The sequence below is a fragment of the Lucilia sericata genome, unplaced genomic scaffold, assembly GCF_015586225.1.
Source record: "Lucilia sericata isolate MDLA Ls3-8-SP2 unplaced genomic scaffold, ASM1558622v1 Contig001043F_arrow, whole genome shotgun sequence".
Taxonomy (NCBI): Eukaryota; Metazoa; Arthropoda; class Insecta; order Diptera; family Calliphoridae; genus Lucilia; species Lucilia sericata.
Genome location: NW_023995023.1, coordinates 44,865 through 64,247, shown reverse-complemented (window position 1 = coordinate 64,247; position 19,383 = coordinate 44,865). Strand labels below are relative to the sequence as shown.

The following is a 19,383-nucleotide window of genomic DNA, read 5'->3' as shown; positions in this document are numbered from 1 at the left end:
GTCTATAGGTCTAGTCTATAGTCTAGTCTATAGTCTAGTCTATAGTCTAGTCTATAGGTCTAGTCTATAGTCTAGTCTATAGTCTAGTCTATAGTCTAGGTCTATAGTCTAGTCTATAGTCTAGTCTATAGTCTAGTCTATAGTCTAGTCTATAGTCTAGTCTATAGTCTAGTCTATAGTCTAGTCTATAGTCTAGTCTATAGTCTAGTCTATAGTCTAGTCTATAGTCTAGTCATAGTCTAGTCTATAGTCTAGTCTATAGTCTAGTCTATCGTCTAGTCTATAGTCTAGTCTATAGTCTAGTCTATAGTCTAGTCTATAGTCTAGTCTATAGTCTAGTCTATAGTCTAGTCTATAGTCTAGTCTATAGTCTAGTCTATAGTCTAGTCTATAGTCTAGTCTATAGTCTAGTCTATAGTCTAGTCTATAGTCTAGTCTATAGTCTAGTCTATAGTCTAGTCTATAGTCTAGTCTATAGTCTAGTCTATATTCTAGTCTATAGTCTAGTCTATAGTCTAGTCTATAGTCTAGTCTATAGTCTAGTCAATAGTCTAGTCTATAGTCTAGTCTACAGTCTAGTCTATAGTCTAGTCTATAGTCTAGTCTATAGTCTAGTCTATAGTCTAGTCTATAGTCTAGTCTATAGTCTAGTCTATAGTCTAGTCTATAGTCAAGTCTATAGTCTAGTCTATAGTCTAGTCTATAGTCTAGTCTATAGTCTAGTCTATAGTCTAGTCTATAGTCTAGTCTATAATCTAGTCTATAGTCTAGTCTATAGTCTAGTCTATAGTCTAGTCTATAGTCTAGTCTATAGTCTAGTCTATAGTCTAGTCTATAGTCTAGTCTATAGTCTAGTCTATAGTCTAGTCTATAGTCTAGTCTATAGTCTAGTCTAGTCTATAGTCTAGTCTATAGTCTAGTCTATAGTCTAGTCTATAGTCTTGTCTATAGTCTAGTCTATAGTCTAGTCTATAGTCTAGTCTATAGTCTAGTCTATAGTCTAGTCTATAGTCTAGTCTATAGTCTAGTCTATAGTCTAGTCTATAGTCTAGTCTATAGTCTAGTCTATAGTCTAGTCTATAGTCTAGTCTATAGTCTAGTCTATAGTCTAGTCTATAGTCTAGTCTATAGTCTAGTCTATAGTCTAGTCTATAGTCTAGTCTACAGTCTAGTCTATAGTCTAGTCTATAGTCTAGTCTATAGTCTAGTCTATAGTCTAGTCTATAGTTCAGTCTATAGTCTAGTCTATAGTCTAGTCTATAGTCTAGTCTATAGTCTAGTCTATAGTCTAGTCTATAGTCTAGTCTATAGTCTAGTCTATAGTCTAGTCTATAGTCTAGTCTATAGTCTAGTCTATAGTCTAGTCTATAGCCTAGTCTATAGTCTAGTCTATAGTCTAGTCTATAGTCTAGTCTATAGTCTAGTCTATAGTCTAGTCTATAGTCTAGTCTATAGTCTAGTCTATAGTCTAGTCTATAGTCTAGTCTATAGTCTAGTCTATAGTCTAGTCTATAGTCTAGTCTATAGTCTAGTCTATAGTCTAGTCTATAGTCTAGTCTATAGTCTAGTCTATAGTCTAGTCTATAGTCTAGTCTATTGTCTAGTCTATAGTCTAGTCTATAGTTTAGTCTATAGTCTAGTCTATAGACTAGTCTATAGTCTAGTTTATAGTCTAGATTCTAATCTAGTCCATATTCTAGTACATATTGTCTAGTCTATAGTCTAGTATATAATCTATGATATAGTCTAGTCTATATTGTAGTCTATAGTCTAGTCTATAATCTAGTATTTAGTCTAGACTATAGTCTAGACTATAGTCTGGTCTTTTGTCTTATCTTGTCTATGGTCTAGTCTTGTCTAGTCTATGGTCTAGTCCATAGCCTAGTCTATAGTCTTGTCTATAGTCTAGTCTGATGTCTAGCCTATAGTCTAGCCTAGTTAGTCTAGTATATAGTCTATATTGTAGCCTATAGTCTTGTCTATATTCTAGTTTATAATCTAATATCCCAAGTTAGAATTTCTAACCCATATCTATTATGTGCTATATCTCAGACCCTAAACTTCTTTTACATCAATTTAAACCCGTATTGTATAATTTATTTTCTCCATTTTTCCAGATACAAAGAACGCAGTGAAATTGAAGCTTTATATTTTACCATCAACACCCTGCTAAAAGCTCTTAATCAACCACCCTACAATCCACAAGATGGCCAACTGGTTAATGATATCGAGAAAGCGTGGCAATTGCTGGAATATGCTGAACATCATCGTGAAGTAGCACTGAGAGAAGAACTTTTGCGTCAAGAGAAATTAGAGCAATTGAATTATAAATTCGAAAAGAAGTCAGTATTGCGTGAGGGTTATCTAAAGGAAATGATACAGGTCCTTTCAGATCCACGCTATTTGAAGCAAGTTGATGCTACGCTCAAGAAACATGAAGCCATTTCGGCCGATATATTGGCCAGAGTTGAACGTTTCAATGATCTGACGGCTATGGCCGATGAGTTGGAACGTGAAAACTATCACGGCAAAGAGAGAGTGAAAAAGCGAGAGAATGAGGTTATGGAGAAATGGCGTAAATTGTTGGAGCTGTTGGAGAATCAACGTTTGAATTTGTCACAAATGAGCACCTTAATGAATTTGCTGCGAGAAATTGCCAGCACCACAGAGTCCATACGTGAATTGCAAATACAATTCAGATCCGAGGATGTGGGACCACATTTATTGGGTGTTGAGGAGTTATTGCAGGCTCACTCGCTGCAGGAATTGCAAGTGAATACTTATGGTGAAACAATTAAACGTTTCACCCGACAGGCCTTGCCATTTAAAAACTCTGAACACAAAGATGCCGCCGTACTTGCAAAGAAATTGGCTGAATTGGAAGAGGCCTATAAGGTGTTGCAAGAACTTTGTGCCAAACGCCGAGCTTGCTTAGAAGAAGCCCGTAACTTCCATCATTTCATGGAAGATTACGATAACGAAGAGGGCTGGCTGGTGGATAAACAGCGCATATGTAAAACTGGCATTACCGCCAAAGATCTAAGAGCTGTTTTGTCTTTGCAGCAAAAGCACAAGGCTTTGGAAGATGAAATTAAATCCCGCAAATCAAAATCCCAACAAATGTCAGATGCTGGCAAACGGTTGATAGCTGATAAGCATCCCAGATCGGCGGAAATTAAATCAAGAACCGATAGTTTAGATGATCATTGGAAGGCCTTGGAAGAATTGGTAGAAATGCGTCGCAGACAACTAGAAGATGCTGCCGAAGCCTATCAATTCTATACAGATGCCAATGAGGCGGAATCGTGGTTGAACGAAAAAATGGCCTTAGTCAATTCCAAAGACTATGGCAATGATGAACCCTCAGCTCAGGCTTTATTGCAAAGACACCGTGATCTTCAGGGTGAATTAAATGCCTATTCGGGCGACATACTAAATCTAAACCAACAAGCCGATAAACTAATCAAAGCTGGTATTTGTACTTTGGAGTTATCGGCCAATGAGCCAGAAATGCCCGAAATAGAGCAACAACAACAGGAGGAATGGGTGAATGAAACACGTTTAGTGCCCAAAGAAGTTTGGGAAGATGAATGGGTGGAAAAATTGGAACATCGCAAGGTCACCGAAACGAAAATGTTGCCACACGTTCGGGCCATGTTTCCCTTCGAAGGTCAAGGCATGAAAATGGAAAAGGGCGAAGTAATGCTATTAAAATCCAAAACCAATGATGATTGGTGGTGTGTGCGCAAAGAAAATGGTCATGAAGGTTTTGTGCCCGCCAACTATGTTAGAGAAATTGAGCCACGTCCCGTAACCTGTATAGTGCCTAAAGCTGAGAAAGTAAAAGCTTTGCAAAAAGTCAAGAAAACCATATTGGTGCGTCAGGTGGTCCCAGTTAAGCGTGTCAAACCCACCGTCGTTACACCCAAACCTTTGGTCAAGCGTCGCACCTCGGTCAACAGTATTAATGAAAATTCCGACAGTGTAGAGAAGAGACAAAAACGCATTAATGCTACCTACGATGAATTACAAGATACTGCCCAAAAACGTCATGCTCTCTTGGAAGACTCCATACACCTCTTTGGTTTCTATCGTGAATGTGATGACTTCGAGAAGTGGATGAAGGAGAAAGAACGTATGATTAAATCCGATGAAGGTGGTGAAGGCGTAGAGAATGCTAAACGTAAATTCGAAAAGTTCTTGACAGATCTTTCGGCGGCCTCAAAACGTATTGAGGAAATCGATTCGGCTGTGGACACATTCCGCAGACAGGGTCATTCCCAACTAGACAAGATAATAGCACGTCAGAAGCAAATACACCAAATCTGGCAGAGACTTAATAATGCCAAGGTTCAAAAAGAGAAGAGCTTGGAAGGAGCTTCCAGTGTGGAATTATTCAATCGTACTTGTGATGAAGCTAAAGTATGGATGAGTGAGAAAATGTTACAGTTAGATACTGCGGTAATAAGTCCGGATCTGAAAACCGTACAGGCCTTGCAAAGACGTCATCAAAATATGGAACGTGAATTGGCACCCATTGAAGAGAAAGTTAACCGTGTCAATTACCTGGGTAATTCAGTGAAAAATGCCTATCCGGCCGAAAGAGATAATGTGACAGCCCGTCAGCAAGAAGTACAAGACATGTGGGGTCAAGTCCACAATAAGAGCAGTGAATTAAGAGCTCGTATTGAAAGTGCTGTAGGTCAACAGATTTTCAACAACAGCGCCAAAACGTTGTTAGCCTGGATTGATTCGGTTAAGGATCAATTGAACTCCGATGAACCAGCCAGAGATGTGGAAACTGCTAATAAGCTGTTGAAACAACACAATGATTTGGGCGATGACATTAAAGCTCATGACAATGAATTTGCTGAAGTTATTAATTTGGGCAAACAATTGTCAGATGGTAAGCCGAACATGCAAGAAACTGTCAAGATCATTGAGCGTCTTAAGGCCGAACAAGATGCCATTCATCGTGGTTGGTTGGAGAAGCAAAAGTGGTTGCAACAATGTGTGGAATTGCAAATTTTCAATCGTGAAGCTGACAAAATTGATGCTACCACTAAGAGTCATGAAGCCTTTTTGGAATATAATAATTTAGGAGTAAGTGTCTGTTTCAAAATTCCCACACAAACAGAACTAATATTGGAAATTTTCTATTACAGAACTCCTTAGATGAAGTAGAAGCAATTTTGAAACGTCATCTGGACTTTGAGAAGAGTTTAATGGCCCAGGATAAAATCCTTAAAGGTTTCTCCGATAATGCCGATAAATTAATCGCCAACAAACATTATGACGACAAATAGTAAGTATTTTTTAATCCCTTTTAATTATATAGAAGATACCTAACAGCAAGATCTATTTACTTTCCAGCATTGATGATCGACGCAACCAAGTTTTGGCTAAACGCAAAGCTGTGAAAGACAAAGCCTTTGAGCGTAAACGTTCTCTGCAAGCCTCTAAGGACTTCCACAAGTTTGCCGCCGAAGCCGATGATTTGGATGCCTGGTTGAAGGATAAAACAAAAATAGCTGGAGACGAAAACTACAGAGATCTAAGCAACTTGCCACGCAAATTACAAAAGCATAAAGCTTTCGAGCGAGAACTTCGCGCCAATGAAGGTCAATTGCGCAACGTTAACAAGGACAGTGAACAATTGATTGCTGCCAACAACCGTAAACCTGAAGTAGAGAAACGTGTTAGCGACTTAAATAAGAAATGGAAGGATCTATTGGTTTTATCAGAGGATAAGGGACGCAAACTGGAACAAGCAGCTTCACAGCGTGAACATAACAGAGCCATTGAAGATGCCAAAAAGAAGGTGGGTGAATTAGATTCTGCCCTGAAGAGTAAGGATGTGGGCAATGATTTGAGAAGTTGCAAAGATCTTATCAACAAACACCAACTATTGGAATCTGAAATTACCGTATGGGAACAAAAGATCGATGAATTGGTTAATTCTGGCGAAGAAATGGCCCATGAAGGTCACTTTAATGCTGACAACATTAAGGGCGAATCCAAGGATATACAAAATAGATTTAAACTATTACGTGATCCCATGCAAAAGAGACGCGATGAGCTAGAGGAAAGTCTTAATTATCACAAGTTTGTATTTGAACTAGATAATGAATTCCAATGGATTAACGATCATTTGCCCGCTGCCAAATCCAAAGAACTGGGCCAAAATCTTCATCAAGCCCAAACTTTATCCAAAAAGCACAAGAAGTTAGAAGCTGAAATCAAGGGCCATCAGCCCATGATCAACAAAGCTCTACTAGCTGGCCAGGCCTTGGTACAGCAAAATCATCCCGAAAAGGAAAATGTCAAAGATCTGTGCACCAAGCTTGAAGATGCCTGGAACGATTTGGAGTACAACACCAATGAACGTAGTAAGAAATTGGAAATGTCTTTGAAGGCCCAACAGTACCTCTATGATGCCAGCGAAATTGAAGCCTGGTTGGGAGAGAAACAAAATGCTCTCAGATCTACCGAGTATGGTCGCGATCGTGATTCTGCTGCCAAACTCTTAACCAAACACAAAACAATTGAGTTGGAATTGGACACTTATACCGGCATTGTTACCGAAATGGGACATAATTGCGCAGCCATGGTAGCAGCCCAACATCCGGACAGTAAAATCCTATCGGCCAAACAGCAACTAATTGAAAAAATGCTAAAATCACTGCATAAACTGGCCTCCCAAAGACAACTGCGTCTCATGGAAAGCTTGTACATGCACGAATATTTCATTGAATCGGATGAAGTTGAGCAATGGATAAAAGAACAAGAACAGGTGGCTTCTTCAGAGGATTATGGTCAAGATTACGAACATTTGCAATTGTTGCAAAACAAATTCGATGATCTTAAGCATCGCGTAGAAGTAGGAGCTGATCGTGTGGTACAATGTGAGGTATTGGCTAAAAAACTAATTGACACAGAAAGTCCTTATGCTCCAGACGTTGAAAAGAGACAGGAGCAATTACGCATGTCTTGGGATAATCTTCTCAAATTGTTGAACTTAAGAGAACAGAAATTACATGCCGCTGGTGAAATTCATCGTTTCCATCGTGATGTAGCCGAAGCTTTGTTCCGTATACAGGACAAAAATGCTGCTCTTTCCACCGAATTGGGTAAAGATTTGAACTCTGCCTTAGCCTTGACACGTAAACATGAAGGCTTTGAAAACGATTTGGTGGCTTTGGAAGCCCAATTGCAAGTTTTGGTTGAGGATTCTGTACGTCTGCAAGCCAAATATCCCTCTAATGCCGCTGCTATTGCCCAACAACAAGACAAGGTGGTCGCAGCCTGGAATGATTTGAAAGAACGTTCCGGTGCTAGAGGTGATCGTTTAGCAGCCAGTTATGATCTACAAACTTTCCTCACTGATGTCAGAGATATCATGTCTTGGTCGTCTAACTTGCGCGCTGCCTTGCAGGCTGAAGAGCACGTCAGTGATGCTGCTGGCGCTACAGCACTTAAAATTCAACATGATGCCATTTATGGTGAAATTGAAGCCCGCGAAGATAAATTCCGTCTACTCAATGAACTAAGTGATTCTATGGTCCAGACTGGCCACTATGCTGCTGCCGAGGTTGAAGAGAAATGTTCTGCCATGTTAGATGAACGCGCTAAACTACACACAGCATGGAATAAGAAGAAAATTATGTTGGAACAAAAAATCGATTTGTTCTGCTTTTTGCGTGATGCCAAGCAAATTGACAACCTTTCCAGTTCTCAACAGGCTGCCTTGTCCAGCTCCGATTTTGGCCAAACCGTTGAAGATGTACAAAATCAAATTAAAAAGCATGATGAATTCGAAAGACTCATACAAACTCAAGAAGATAAGGTGGCTTTGTTGCAGGAACATGGTCGTAAGCTGATCGAGCAAAGACACTATGACAGTGCAAATATACAAACGATTTTGCAGGGTGTCTTGGCCAGACGTCAAAAGGTTAAAGATCTTTGTGCCGTTAGACGTTACAAACTGGAAGATGCTCTCCTCTATGCTCAATTCGTTAGAGATTGTGCTGAAGCTGAATCTTGGATAAATGAGAAGCAAAAGAAATTGGAAGCCGATGCTGGCAACTACAACGAGGTCTCCAATCTTGATGAGAAGATCAAGAAATTGCAGAAACATCAAGCCTTCCAGGCAGAAGTAGCTGCTAACCAGGGACGTATTAAGGAAATTCAAGAGAAGGGATTAATTCTACTCTCCAAACAACACGAATCCTCACCTGAAATCAAACAAGCTATCGATCGTGTGCTTTCAGCTTGGAAGGGTCTTTTGGATGAACTCGACAACCGTGGTCGTGGTTTAGAAGAGGCTCAAGATATCTTGGAATTCAATAATCAATTGGACAAGATTGAAGCCTGGATAAGAGATAAGGAAATGATGGTTCAAGCTAGCGATACTGGCCGTGATTTGGAACATTGCAATGCTTTAATGCGTAAATTGGATGATGTTGATTCCGATATGAGAGTAGATGATCAACGTGTGAAACATATCAATACTCTGGCCGATAAATTGATTAATCAAGGTCAAGTACCAGCAGAATCTGCCAATATTGACAAACGTAGACGTGATTTCAACAATAAATGGCGTCAATTGCAAGGAGCTTTGAATGCCTACCGTGCCTTATTGGGTGGAGCCAATGAAATACATGTTTTCAACAGAGACGTCGAAGATACAGCTGAACGTATAGCTGAGAAAGCTTTAGCCATGAGCTCTGAAGACACTGGTCGCGATTTAGCTGCCGTCGAGACTTTAATACGTCGCGAAGATGCCTTGGAGCGTGATATGTCTGCTGTCAAGCAAAAAATATCCGAACATGAACAAAATGCTCGTACTTTGCAGAATAAATATCCAGAAAGAGCCATGGATATTGCTCAGAAACTAGATGAACTATCACTCTCCTGGAAACAATTGCAAGACTTGGCTGTCAAAAGACGTAAACTTCTCAATGAAGCCTATTTGGTACACAAATTTGTATCTGATGTACGGGAATTGGAACTTTGGGTAAATGACATGATTAAGAAAATGAATGCTGCACCTACACCAATGACCATTAATGATTGCGAAACCCAATTGGAATTGCATCAGGAAAGAAAAGTTGAAATTGATGGTCGTGACAAGGCCTTCAAAGACTTGAAACTCCAAGGTGAACAATTGTCGGACAATGATAAATCCGACAGAGCTAAACAACATCTTAAAATATTGGAAGATTTACATCAAAATCTTCACGAAGCCTGGAGTGATAGAGCCAAGGATTTGACAGAAGCCCATCAATTGCAATTGTTCAAGGCTCAAGTGGAACAAGTCGAAATATGGTTGGCCAACAAGGAGGCCTTCCTTAACAACGACGATTTGGGTGATTCATACACTGCTGTCGAAAGACTCCTTAAGAAACATGAAGCTTTCGAAAAACTCTTGGATTCCGACAATGTCTCTGACTTGGAAAAGTTTGCCAAGTCGATACTTGAAGGCGAACCCAATGGAGCTGATGTCATAAGAGAAAAACTGGCCTATGTAGTGAGAAGAAAAGAAAAACTAAATAACTCATCACAAGAGCGTAAACAAAGATTGCAACAATCCCTACAATTGCAAGAATTCCTAAGAAGTCTTTATGAAATCGATCGTTGGTTGGTGCAAAAAATGCAGATAGCCATGGACGAGAACTATAGAGAACCCAGCAACTTGCAGAGTAAATTACAAAAGCATAATGCTTTCGATAGTGAATTGCTCAATAATGCTTCCAGAGTTCAGGATGTAATCAAGGAAGGAGAACGTTTGATCAAAAACGATCACTATGCCAAGGAAGAAATTGCCCAACAGTTGGAAATGCTCGAGGCAGATTGGTTGAAACTTAAGTCAGCTTCTAAAGAAAAGAATGATAAATTGAATCAAGCCTATGAAGCGCTCACCTTCAATCGTAGTGTGGATGAATTCAACAACTGGATGGATGAAGTGGAGTCTCACTTGTCCAATGAAGATTATGGCAAAGATTTGGCTGCAGTTACCAATCTAATTAAGAAACATGAACGTTTAGAGGCCGATGTAGCTCATCATGCCGAATTAGCTGAACAGATTAAACAACAAGATGAGAAATTCTTCCAAGCCGATCATTTCCTTAAAGACGATATTCATGAGCGTGCCATGTCTACAATAAAACGCTATCATACCCTCCATGAACCTTTGGGCATTAGAAGGGAGAACTTAGAGGACTCTTTCAGTTTGCAACAATTCCTTCGTGATGCCGAAGATGAACTACAGTGGCTAAACGAAAAGGAAGCTATTGCAGGCTCTGAAGATTTAGGCACATCCTTGACAGCAGTTCAGACTTTGCAAAAGAAACATCAAGCCTTGGAAGCCGAACTCTTATCCCAAGAGCCATTGATACAATCTTTGCTACAGCGGGGAGATCAAATGATACGCGATAACCACTTTGCCTCAGAACAGCTGCAATACAAGTGTGATCGCATTAAGAGCAAATTAGTAAATCTACGTGAACTGTGCAGCATACGCCGTATAAGACTTTTGGATGCCGTAGAATCACAAATGTTCTATGTTGAGGCCAACGAAGCCGAATCTTGGATCAGAGAAAAGAGACCAATTGTTGTGTCCTCGGACTATGGCAAAGATGAGTTGTCTGTTCAATCCCATCAAAAGAAACTTGAAGTTTTACAACGCGAATTGCAGTCATTTAAACCTTCAATTGAAAAGGTTAATAAGTTAGCTTCAAATTTGGTGGAACGCAATCACTTTGACAGTGCCAACATTAAAGCAAAACAAGATTCTGTTAATAGTCAATATGAAGAACTTAAACGCTTGGCCAAGGATCGTGAAGTTCGCCTGCAAGAAAGCAAATTATTGTTTGAATATTTGCGTGAAACTGAAGATCTTCATGAATGGATTAACGATCAAATGGCTGTTACCGCTTCGGAAGATTACGGTGAAGATGTTGAGCATGTTGAGCAGCTGATATTGGTATTTGAAACTTTTGTTTCTAATCTTACGGCCAACGAAGGCAGAGTTAAGGCCCATTTGGAGAAAGGTGATGAATTGATTAAGGAAAATAATCCCTATAGAACATCAATTAAAACTAAACGTGATGAAACCAAACAATTATGGGATGAACTTAAAGATCTGGTGTCGGCACGTAAAGATGCTTTGGACGGTGCCAAACAGGTACATGTATACGATCGTGTTGCTGATGAAACTATTTCTCTGATTAACGAAAAAGAAGCCAATTTAATATCGGAAGATTATGGTCAAGATTTAGAAAGTATACAGGCTTTGAACCGCAAACATTTGGTTTTCGAAACTGAATTGGAAGCCATACGAGAACAGGTGAATTCTGTTATGAATGAAGCCAATAACTTGGCTGAAATCTATCCCGATGCCAAGGAACACATTGAAGTTAAGAGAGATGAAACCATTGAAGCTTGGGCAGATATTACAGAAAAATCAAATATACGCAAGGAAAAACTACAACAAGCTGAACAATTGCAATCATACTTTGACGAATACCGTGATTTAATAGCCTGGATCAATGAAATGTTAGCCAAAATTACTGCCCCCGATTTGGCAAATACTGTAGCAGGAGCAGAATCCCTATTGGCCAGTATCAAAGAGCATCATGCCGAGATCAGAGCAAGAGATGAAACCTTTGCCAAATTCAAAGCCAAGGGTGAAAAACTCATAAGAGAGAAACACTTCCTGGCCCATGAAATCGAAGAGAAAATACAGGTTCTACAACAAAGACACGAACTATTGGAACACACTTTACAGCAACGTAAGGAAATCTATGAACTTAATTTGGATACTCAAATGTTCTTAAAGGATGCTGACATTTTGGAAAATTGGATCGTCAGCAGAGAGCCTTTACTCAAAGATACCAAAGTTGGTGATTCAATACCACAAGTGGAAGACTTGCTGAGACGCCACTCTGATTTCGAAAAGACTGTAGAAGCTCAAGAGGAGAAATTCCAAGCCATTAAGCGTATTACCTTATTAGAACAAAGATTCCGCAAACAAGTTGAAAGCGAGAAATTGGCCAAGCTTAAAGAAAAGGAACGTTTGGAGAAGGAACGTCTAGAAATGTTGAAACAAAAAGAGTTGCAACGTCTCAATGACGAAAGAAGACGTGCTGAAAAACAAATGGAGCATAGAAATAATGCCAATAATCAAGAAAAGACTCCTATTTTCTCAAGTCCTATGGTAACCGTTACTGCCGGCTCCGGTAATAATACACCCAGCCAAAATACACAATCACCCTTGAGACCTGTATCCGCCTACGAAGACGATCAGTATGGTCTGCAAAAGAGCTCCTCGTCCAACATCTTTGGCGATCGCTTAAGACGTGGCTCCGATCAGAATGTCAAACGTGCCGAATCCATGAAAGTTCAACAGAAACAACCAAAACGTACACCATCATTCACAACACGTCGTCGCGCTCAATCATTCCGTAAGAATCAGAAAGGTGAAGGTTTCGACTTACCACCCGTAGAAATTCAAGGTATGCTTGAGAGGAAACATGGTCTACAGTCGGGCGGTAAAAAGGCACCCGTACGTTCCTGGAAACAATTCCATACTGTATTGTGTGGCCAACTGTTGTGTTTCTTCAAGGATGAAAATGATTTCCTGCAACAGAAGACCGCCAATGCACCCGTCAATATATTGGGAGCGAAATGTGAACGTGCCGAAGATTATACCAAGAAGAAATATGTATTCAGATTAAAACTACCCGACGGTTCAGAGTTCTTATTCGAAGCACCCTCTTTGGAAATTATGAACGATTGGGTTCGTAAGATATCATTCCACGCTAGTCTACCACCAAATCTACAATTGTTAAGTTATGATGACTCCATGAAGGTATATAAATACATAACTGATTTCTTTAGATTATTTTAAACTTTACAAATATTAATGATGTTTTTTTTTCGGTTTCAACAGCAACAATCAAACAGCTTCCCCGATATTAAAGTAGTCAGTGGTCAAAGTGTAGAATCACCCGTAAGTTCTCGTACTTCATCGCCTGATTCACAAAGACGTTCTGCATCCCGTACGAACTCTATGAATAGCAGCATTTCTATTAGTTCCACAGCTACTCCACAAATGAACTTTTTACAAAAACAAATGCAACAACAACAGGTGAGTTGGGAATTTTAAATTTCAATCAGAGTCAATATAAAATGGTTTTTAAATTTTATTTTATTTAAAGCAGCCACCCTCTTCGCCAACCGGATCAGTAGGTTTTGAACACAAACCACCCATACCACCTAGAGGTGCACCACCACCAGTACCCAATCGTCAAAGTACCGATAATTTAGTTGTCATGCGTAATCCCCTCAATACCAGTACAGGTAAGATTACAAATTCAGCAAATTCCCAGGAAGATGTATAAAAATATAAATTCAGTTCTAATTGAGTTCAATTTCTAAAATTTTTCAATTTCGAACTTCGAACTTTACCAAAATAATTTTCTAATTTTAAAAGTTGTTAAGCTTTTAAGGTTATATTCGAAAAATTTTTAAAGCTATTAAAATAATCTCTACTCTAAACCATGAGAATTTTCGAGTCTAATTTCTAGCAATTTTATATTTCAAACTTAATATTTTTGGAAAATAATTTCAAAATTTTCAAGATTTTAAAATTAGTAGTTTTAGAAAACAAACTTTATAAGTTAAAATTTGAAAAATTGTTTATAATTTTACTTTTCTTTATTAACTCTTTAGAATATGGTTCCGAAATTATTGGAGGCAGTATGCCACGTTTACCGAATGGTTCAAATGATGACAATGTCGTTGTTTTAAAACGCAATAGTGAGGCTAGACAATCAGGTAAGTTTATCGTATGATATTGTGCTCGTTATTAACTATTGTGTATATGTATGTACTTACATATGTTGTACAATGTCCCAAAGTGTAGTGATGTGATCTGTTAAAACAAAAAGAAAACAAATTATTTATATCATTAATGTGTTTTTTGTCCTTACATTCCCTGCTCCCCGTTTTTCTTTTTGCGTCCCTTTTTATATAAAAATACATATATGCATACATATAAAACAAATAAACGTTACAAACAAACCATTCATTATATCATTTCAATTTCCAAACCAAAAACAAAAATCATTTCACATAACAACAACCTACTGTATAGAAAATCCTCCACCTTTACCAACGACAATGCCACCATTAGCCAGAGTAGCAGATTCTTCTGCTGCTGCCGGTCAGCAGCAACATCATCATCATGCAAACCATCATCAACATCAGGCTCAAGTTCAGCAACGTATAAATGCCTTTAATGCGGCTGCTGCCGCTACAGGACAACATCCTAATGAACCGCAAGCAAATTATATGAGAGTACAACAACAGCAGCACAAAATAATTGCAGCTCCCCGTTCAAGTTTAAGCGGTACGAGCGGTACAACTGCTGGTGGTAGTAGTAATTTGGTAACAAAATTCATAGAAATGGAGACAGCAACGGGTGTGCAACAACAGTTGCCTGGTGTAACTACAACAAAACGTACCGTACACTCTACCATCTCGACTAGTTCGAATTCCAGTCTGGGCAGTAATAGTCCCATTAACAATACTGTACTCATAACGCGCAGCAACAGCAATAATAACAGTAATAATGGTAAACATCAACAACAAGTCAATAACTATAATAATAACAATACTATTACAACTACAACATCATCATCATCCTTTCAACAAATTTCTACCACATCATCTATCACAACAACAACATCATCATCATCCTCCTCGCAACATAGTCGTACAGTGTGGCATTTTACAAACAACTTGAATAGTAGTAGCACTGAAAATAATTCCATTAATAATCCAAGTTACATGAGTGTCATCAATAATAATAACAATCATCATAATAATGAGGGTATTGGTTCAAAATCTAAAAAAAAAACATCAACTACTAATCCTTAAAAAAAGAAAAAAATTTCGAGAATTTTGCACAAATTGAAAATATTTTCGGGAATTTATTTAAAAAATCTAATATTTTATTGTTTGTACAAAATTCTCCGAAATAATATTGAAACGTATTCATTAGGTTATTTAACGGATTAACTATCTTCTAGTTCAGTTCTAGTTCAGTTCTAGTTCAGTTCTAGTTCTGGTTCTAGTTCTAGTTCTGGTTCTAGTTCAGTTGTAGTTCTAGTTCAGTTCTAGTTCAGTTCTAGTTCTAGTTCAGTTCTAGTTCGTTCTAGTTCAGTTCTAGTTCAGTTCTAGTTCAGTTCTAGTTCAGTTCTAGTTCAGTTCTAGTTCAGTTCTAGTTCAGTTCTAGTTCAGTTCTAGTTCAGTTCTAGTTCAGTTCTAGTTCAGTTCTAGTTCAGTTCTAGTTCAGTTCTAGTTCAGTTCTAGTTCAGTTCTAGTTCAGTTCTAGTTCAGTTCAGTTCTAGTTCAGTTCTAGTTCAGTTCTAGTTCAGTTCTAGTTCAGTTCTAGTTCAGTTCTAGTTCAGTTCTAGTTCAGTTCTAGTTCAGTTCTAGTTCAGTTCTAGTTCAGTTCTAGTTCAGTTCTAGTTCAGTTCTAGTTCAGTTCTAGTTCAGTTCTAGTTCAGTTCTAGTTCAGTTCTAGTTCAGTTCTAGTTCAGTTCTATTTCAATTCTAGTTCAGTTCTAGTTCAGTTCTAGTTCAGTTCTAGTTCAGTTCTAGTTCAGTTCTAGTTCAGTTCTAGTTCAGTTCTAGTTCAGTTCTAGTTCAGTTATAGTTCAGTTCTAGTTCAGTTCTAGTTCAGTTCTAGTTCAGTTCTAGTTCAATTCTAGTTCAGTTCTAGTTAAGTTCTAGTTCAGATCTAGTTCAGTTCTAGTTCAATTCTAGTTCAGTTCTAGTTAAGTTCTAGTTCAGTTCTAGTTCAGTTCTAGTTCAGTTCTAGTTCAGTTCTAGTTCAGTTCTAGTTCAGTTCTAGTTCAGTTCTAGTTCAGTTCTAGTTCAGTTCTAGTTCAGTTTCTAGTTCAGTTCTAGTTCAGTTCAGTTTAGTTCAGTTCTAGTTCAGTTCTAGTTCAGCTCTAGTTCAGTTCTAGTTCAGTTCAGTTTTAGTTCAGTTCTAGTTCAGTTCTAGTTCAGTTCTAGTTCAGTTCTAGTTCAGTTCTAGTTCAGTTCTAGTTCAGTTCTAGTTCAGTTCTAGTTCAGTTCTAGTTCAGTTCTAGTTCAGTTCTAGTTCAGTTCTAGTTCAGTTCTAGTTCAGTTCTAGTTCAGTTCTAGTTCAGTTCTAGTTCAGTTCTAGTTCAGTTCTAGTTCAGTTCTAGTTCAGTTCTAGTTCAGTTCTAGTTCAGTTTCTAGTTCAGTTCTAGTTCAGTTCTAGTTCAGTTCTAGTTCAGTTCTAGTTCAGTTCTAGTTCAGTTCTAGTTCAGTTCTAGTTCAGTTCTAGTTCAGTTCTAGTTCAGTTCTAGTTCAGTTCTAGTTCAGTTCTAGTTCAGTTCTAGTTCAGTTCTAGTTCAGTTCTAGTTCAGTTCTAGTTCAGCTCTAGTTCAGTTCTAGTTCAGTTCAGTTTTAGTTCAGTTCTAGTTCAGTTCTAGTTCAGTTCTAGTTCAGTTCTAGTTCAGTTCTAGTTAGTTCAGTTCTAGTTCAGTTCTAGTTCAGTTCTAGGTCAGTTCTAGTTCAATTCTAGTTCAGTTCTAGTTCAGTTCTAGTTCAGTTCTAGTTCAGTTCTAGTTCAGTTCTAGTTCAGTTCTAGTTCAGTTCTAGTTCAGTTCTAGTTCAGTTCTAGTTCAGTTCTAGTTCAGTTCTAGTTCAGTTCTAGTTCAGTTCTAGTTCAGTTCTAGTTCAGTTCTAGTTCAGTTCTAGTTTCAGTTCTAGTTCAGTTCTAGTTCAGTTCTAGTTCAGTTCTAGTTCAGTTCTAGTTCAGTTTCTAGTTCAGTTCTAGTTCAGTTCTAGTTCAGTTCTAGTTCAGTTCTAGTTCAGTTCTAGTTCAGTTCTAGTTCAGTTCTAGTTCAGTTCTAGTTCAGTTCTAGTTCAGTTATAATTCAGTTATAATTTATAAAAAATCCACAAATGTTGATGAATACGTTTCATTTAATTTTCTACTAATTGTTTTTTATTTATTATTTATTTTCTTAACATTTTTTAATTATATTTTTGGTGGCGGTGCATTTGTTATAAATTTTTTATGAATGTTTATTTACTTTTTATATATTTTGCATGCTTTCTTTCTTTAAATATGGGTTTTGCATATTCAGGATCTGTATTTAAAACTACTAGAATAAATCGATCCTATTTGCGTACAAGTCTACAAAGTAATTGAATTTTACTAATAATTGCAATTTTCATTATTAAAAAATATGCTCTAAATTTGTAATAATTTCAAAACTTTTATAATTTTTTTGTAAATCAAAAGAGATTTCAATAAAAAGCAACTAATTTAAATCCTAAACAATTTTAGAGCATATTAAGCCTTTCTTCTAGCTTAAATTAAATATAAATGCATGTAAAACTTTCCAACAAATTTTGCTTACAAAATTAAGAACAACATTAAAATGAATTTCTATTTTCTACACTTCCATCATATAGGTTGGGGTACAAGCCGATTTGAATCAACGCGACCCGTATCATTACAGCCCGACTCAATAAATTTGTCACGTGTTTCGGCCGAAAGTTCCAGTGAAAGTGAAGCTCAGTCCATATCCTCGGTGTCGGGAGTTAAGGGCAGTAAATCTAAAGAAGATCGTCGCAGTGGTGTATTTAGAATATTTGGCCGCAAAGGAGGCGACAAGGAGAAAGAAAAGGATAAAGATAAACGCCGTTCAAGCCAAACACCTCAATAAGCAGCAAATAACAAATATAAACGATAAACGATAACGATTAATTGTTTGCAAAAAATATAAGGGACAGTAAATTTTCAAATGAGTGTATGGTTTAAAATCAAACAACAACAACAAAAACTAAAACAATATCAAGGCATTGTTTTGTTTTATATTATTAAAAATATTTTTATACAATTATTTTATATACCTACACATACATACATATATATTTTTATAATTAACTTTTAAGATAATTTGAAAAAAAAAATTAAAAGAAATATCTTGTTTTTTTTTTTTAATAAATATAAATATATTTTATTAATTAATGTCATTATTGCTTAACAGCAAAGTAAAATCACGTTTAACGCGAATTAACTTATTTATTTTTTTTATTAATTTTTTAGTATTTTTAAACTTTTACACAAAATAATGTAAAAAAAAAATAAAACAAATATTTTGAAAAATAAAAAGCTACAGTTTATTGTATTTGTAAAAGTTTTGCAACTTTTTTTTTGTATTTACAAATTGTTATTAGTATAAATAATTAAAAGAAACGGAAAAAAACTAATAATTAAATCAGTAATCTATAATTTAAGTCAGTTATTGTATTCTTTTTTTATATATATACAATTTACATAAAGTCTTGTGTAGATCACTTTAAATTAAGTTCAATTTTTATGGCAAATTATTGAAAAAGTAAGAAAAAAAAAATAAATATTTTTTATTGTTTCAAAATTACTTTTTTTTGTACACATTGTTTTATGTTTTATCTTCTGCTCCTTTATCCCTTTTATAAACTAATCAAAGAAGAATTATTATACAATTTCTAACTTAAATCCTTAAGTCTATTTTATAATAAATGTTTATTATTTATATGTTTATAATTTAATAATAATAATAAAAATATCAACAAATTATTATAATAAAAATATACATATTTTGAAAAATTAATAATGATTTTTATTTATTTTATGTGTTTATTTCTTTCCTCTTTTCATGTTTGTACCAATTTGGGTTTGCGTCTGTGCTACAATATAGTTTGATCCAGACGTTCAGAATTCGGTAGCAGGTTTCTTTTATACATATATATTATATTGGTCGCCCTGTTTTATTCTAATCTGTTTAACATTATAGCACCTATTTTAAGGCATACAACTTAATATGCTTCATTTTCACTTCAAGGTATGCAATACTTTTTAGTTTAACTCCCAGAAATCTAATGATCACTACCAAAAGTGATCACAATTATTATAAAATGAGATCCATCTTCAATTTAAACGTGTTTTAGGTTTTTGACCAAAAGATCGATTTTTGAAGGAAAATATAAGTGATCATAAAATGAGGTCCCTTTTCATTTTAAACGTGTTTTAACGAAGTTATAAGCGATTTTAGTTTTCTAAAGTTTTTGACCAAAAGGTCGATTTATGATGAAGTATATTAGTGACCACCAAATTAGGTCCTTTTGTAATTTAAACGTGTTTTAACGAAGTTATAAGCGATTTTAGTTTTCTAAGGTATTTGACCAAAAGATCGATTTTTGAAGGAAAATATAAGTGATCACAAAATGAGGTCCTTTTTCAATTTAAACGTGTTTTAACGAAATTATAAGCGATTTTAGTTTTCTTAG

The 19,383-nt window shown here is 36.6% G+C and overlaps 1 protein-coding gene across 10 annotated transcripts in view; it reads left to right on the top strand.

Moving 5' to 3' along the window:
* The window catches only part of LOC119609714 (spectrin alpha chain, non-erythrocytic 1), a 112,486-nt gene extending 94,266 nt beyond the window's left edge, over window positions 1–18,220 (top strand). For 4 of the 10 annotated variants that reach the window (XM_037964596.1, XM_037964597.1, XM_037964598.1 and 1 more), the window contains 8 exons: window positions 2,118–5,103; window positions 5,166–5,305; window positions 5,374–12,871; window positions 12,953–13,150; window positions 13,221–13,362; window positions 13,735–13,839; window positions 14,159–14,896; window positions 17,524–18,220. In XM_037964596.1, coding sequence (XP_037820524.1) covers window positions 2,118–5,103; window positions 5,166–5,305; window positions 5,374–12,871; window positions 12,953–13,150; window positions 13,221–13,362; window positions 13,735–13,839; window positions 14,159–14,896; window positions 17,524–17,777 — 12,061 coding nt within the window. In that variant the 3' untranslated portion in view covers window positions 17,778–18,220. Of the gene's footprint in view, window positions 1–2,117; window positions 5,104–5,165; window positions 5,306–5,373; window positions 12,872–12,952; window positions 13,151–13,220; window positions 13,363–13,734; window positions 13,840–14,158; window positions 14,897–17,192; window positions 17,250–17,523 lie in introns of all 10 variants that reach the window. The other 6 variants (XM_037964605.1, XM_037964600.1, XM_037964595.1 and 3 more) reach the window with 6 other exon arrangements.
* Window positions 18,221–19,383: the final 1,163 nt, after the last annotated feature.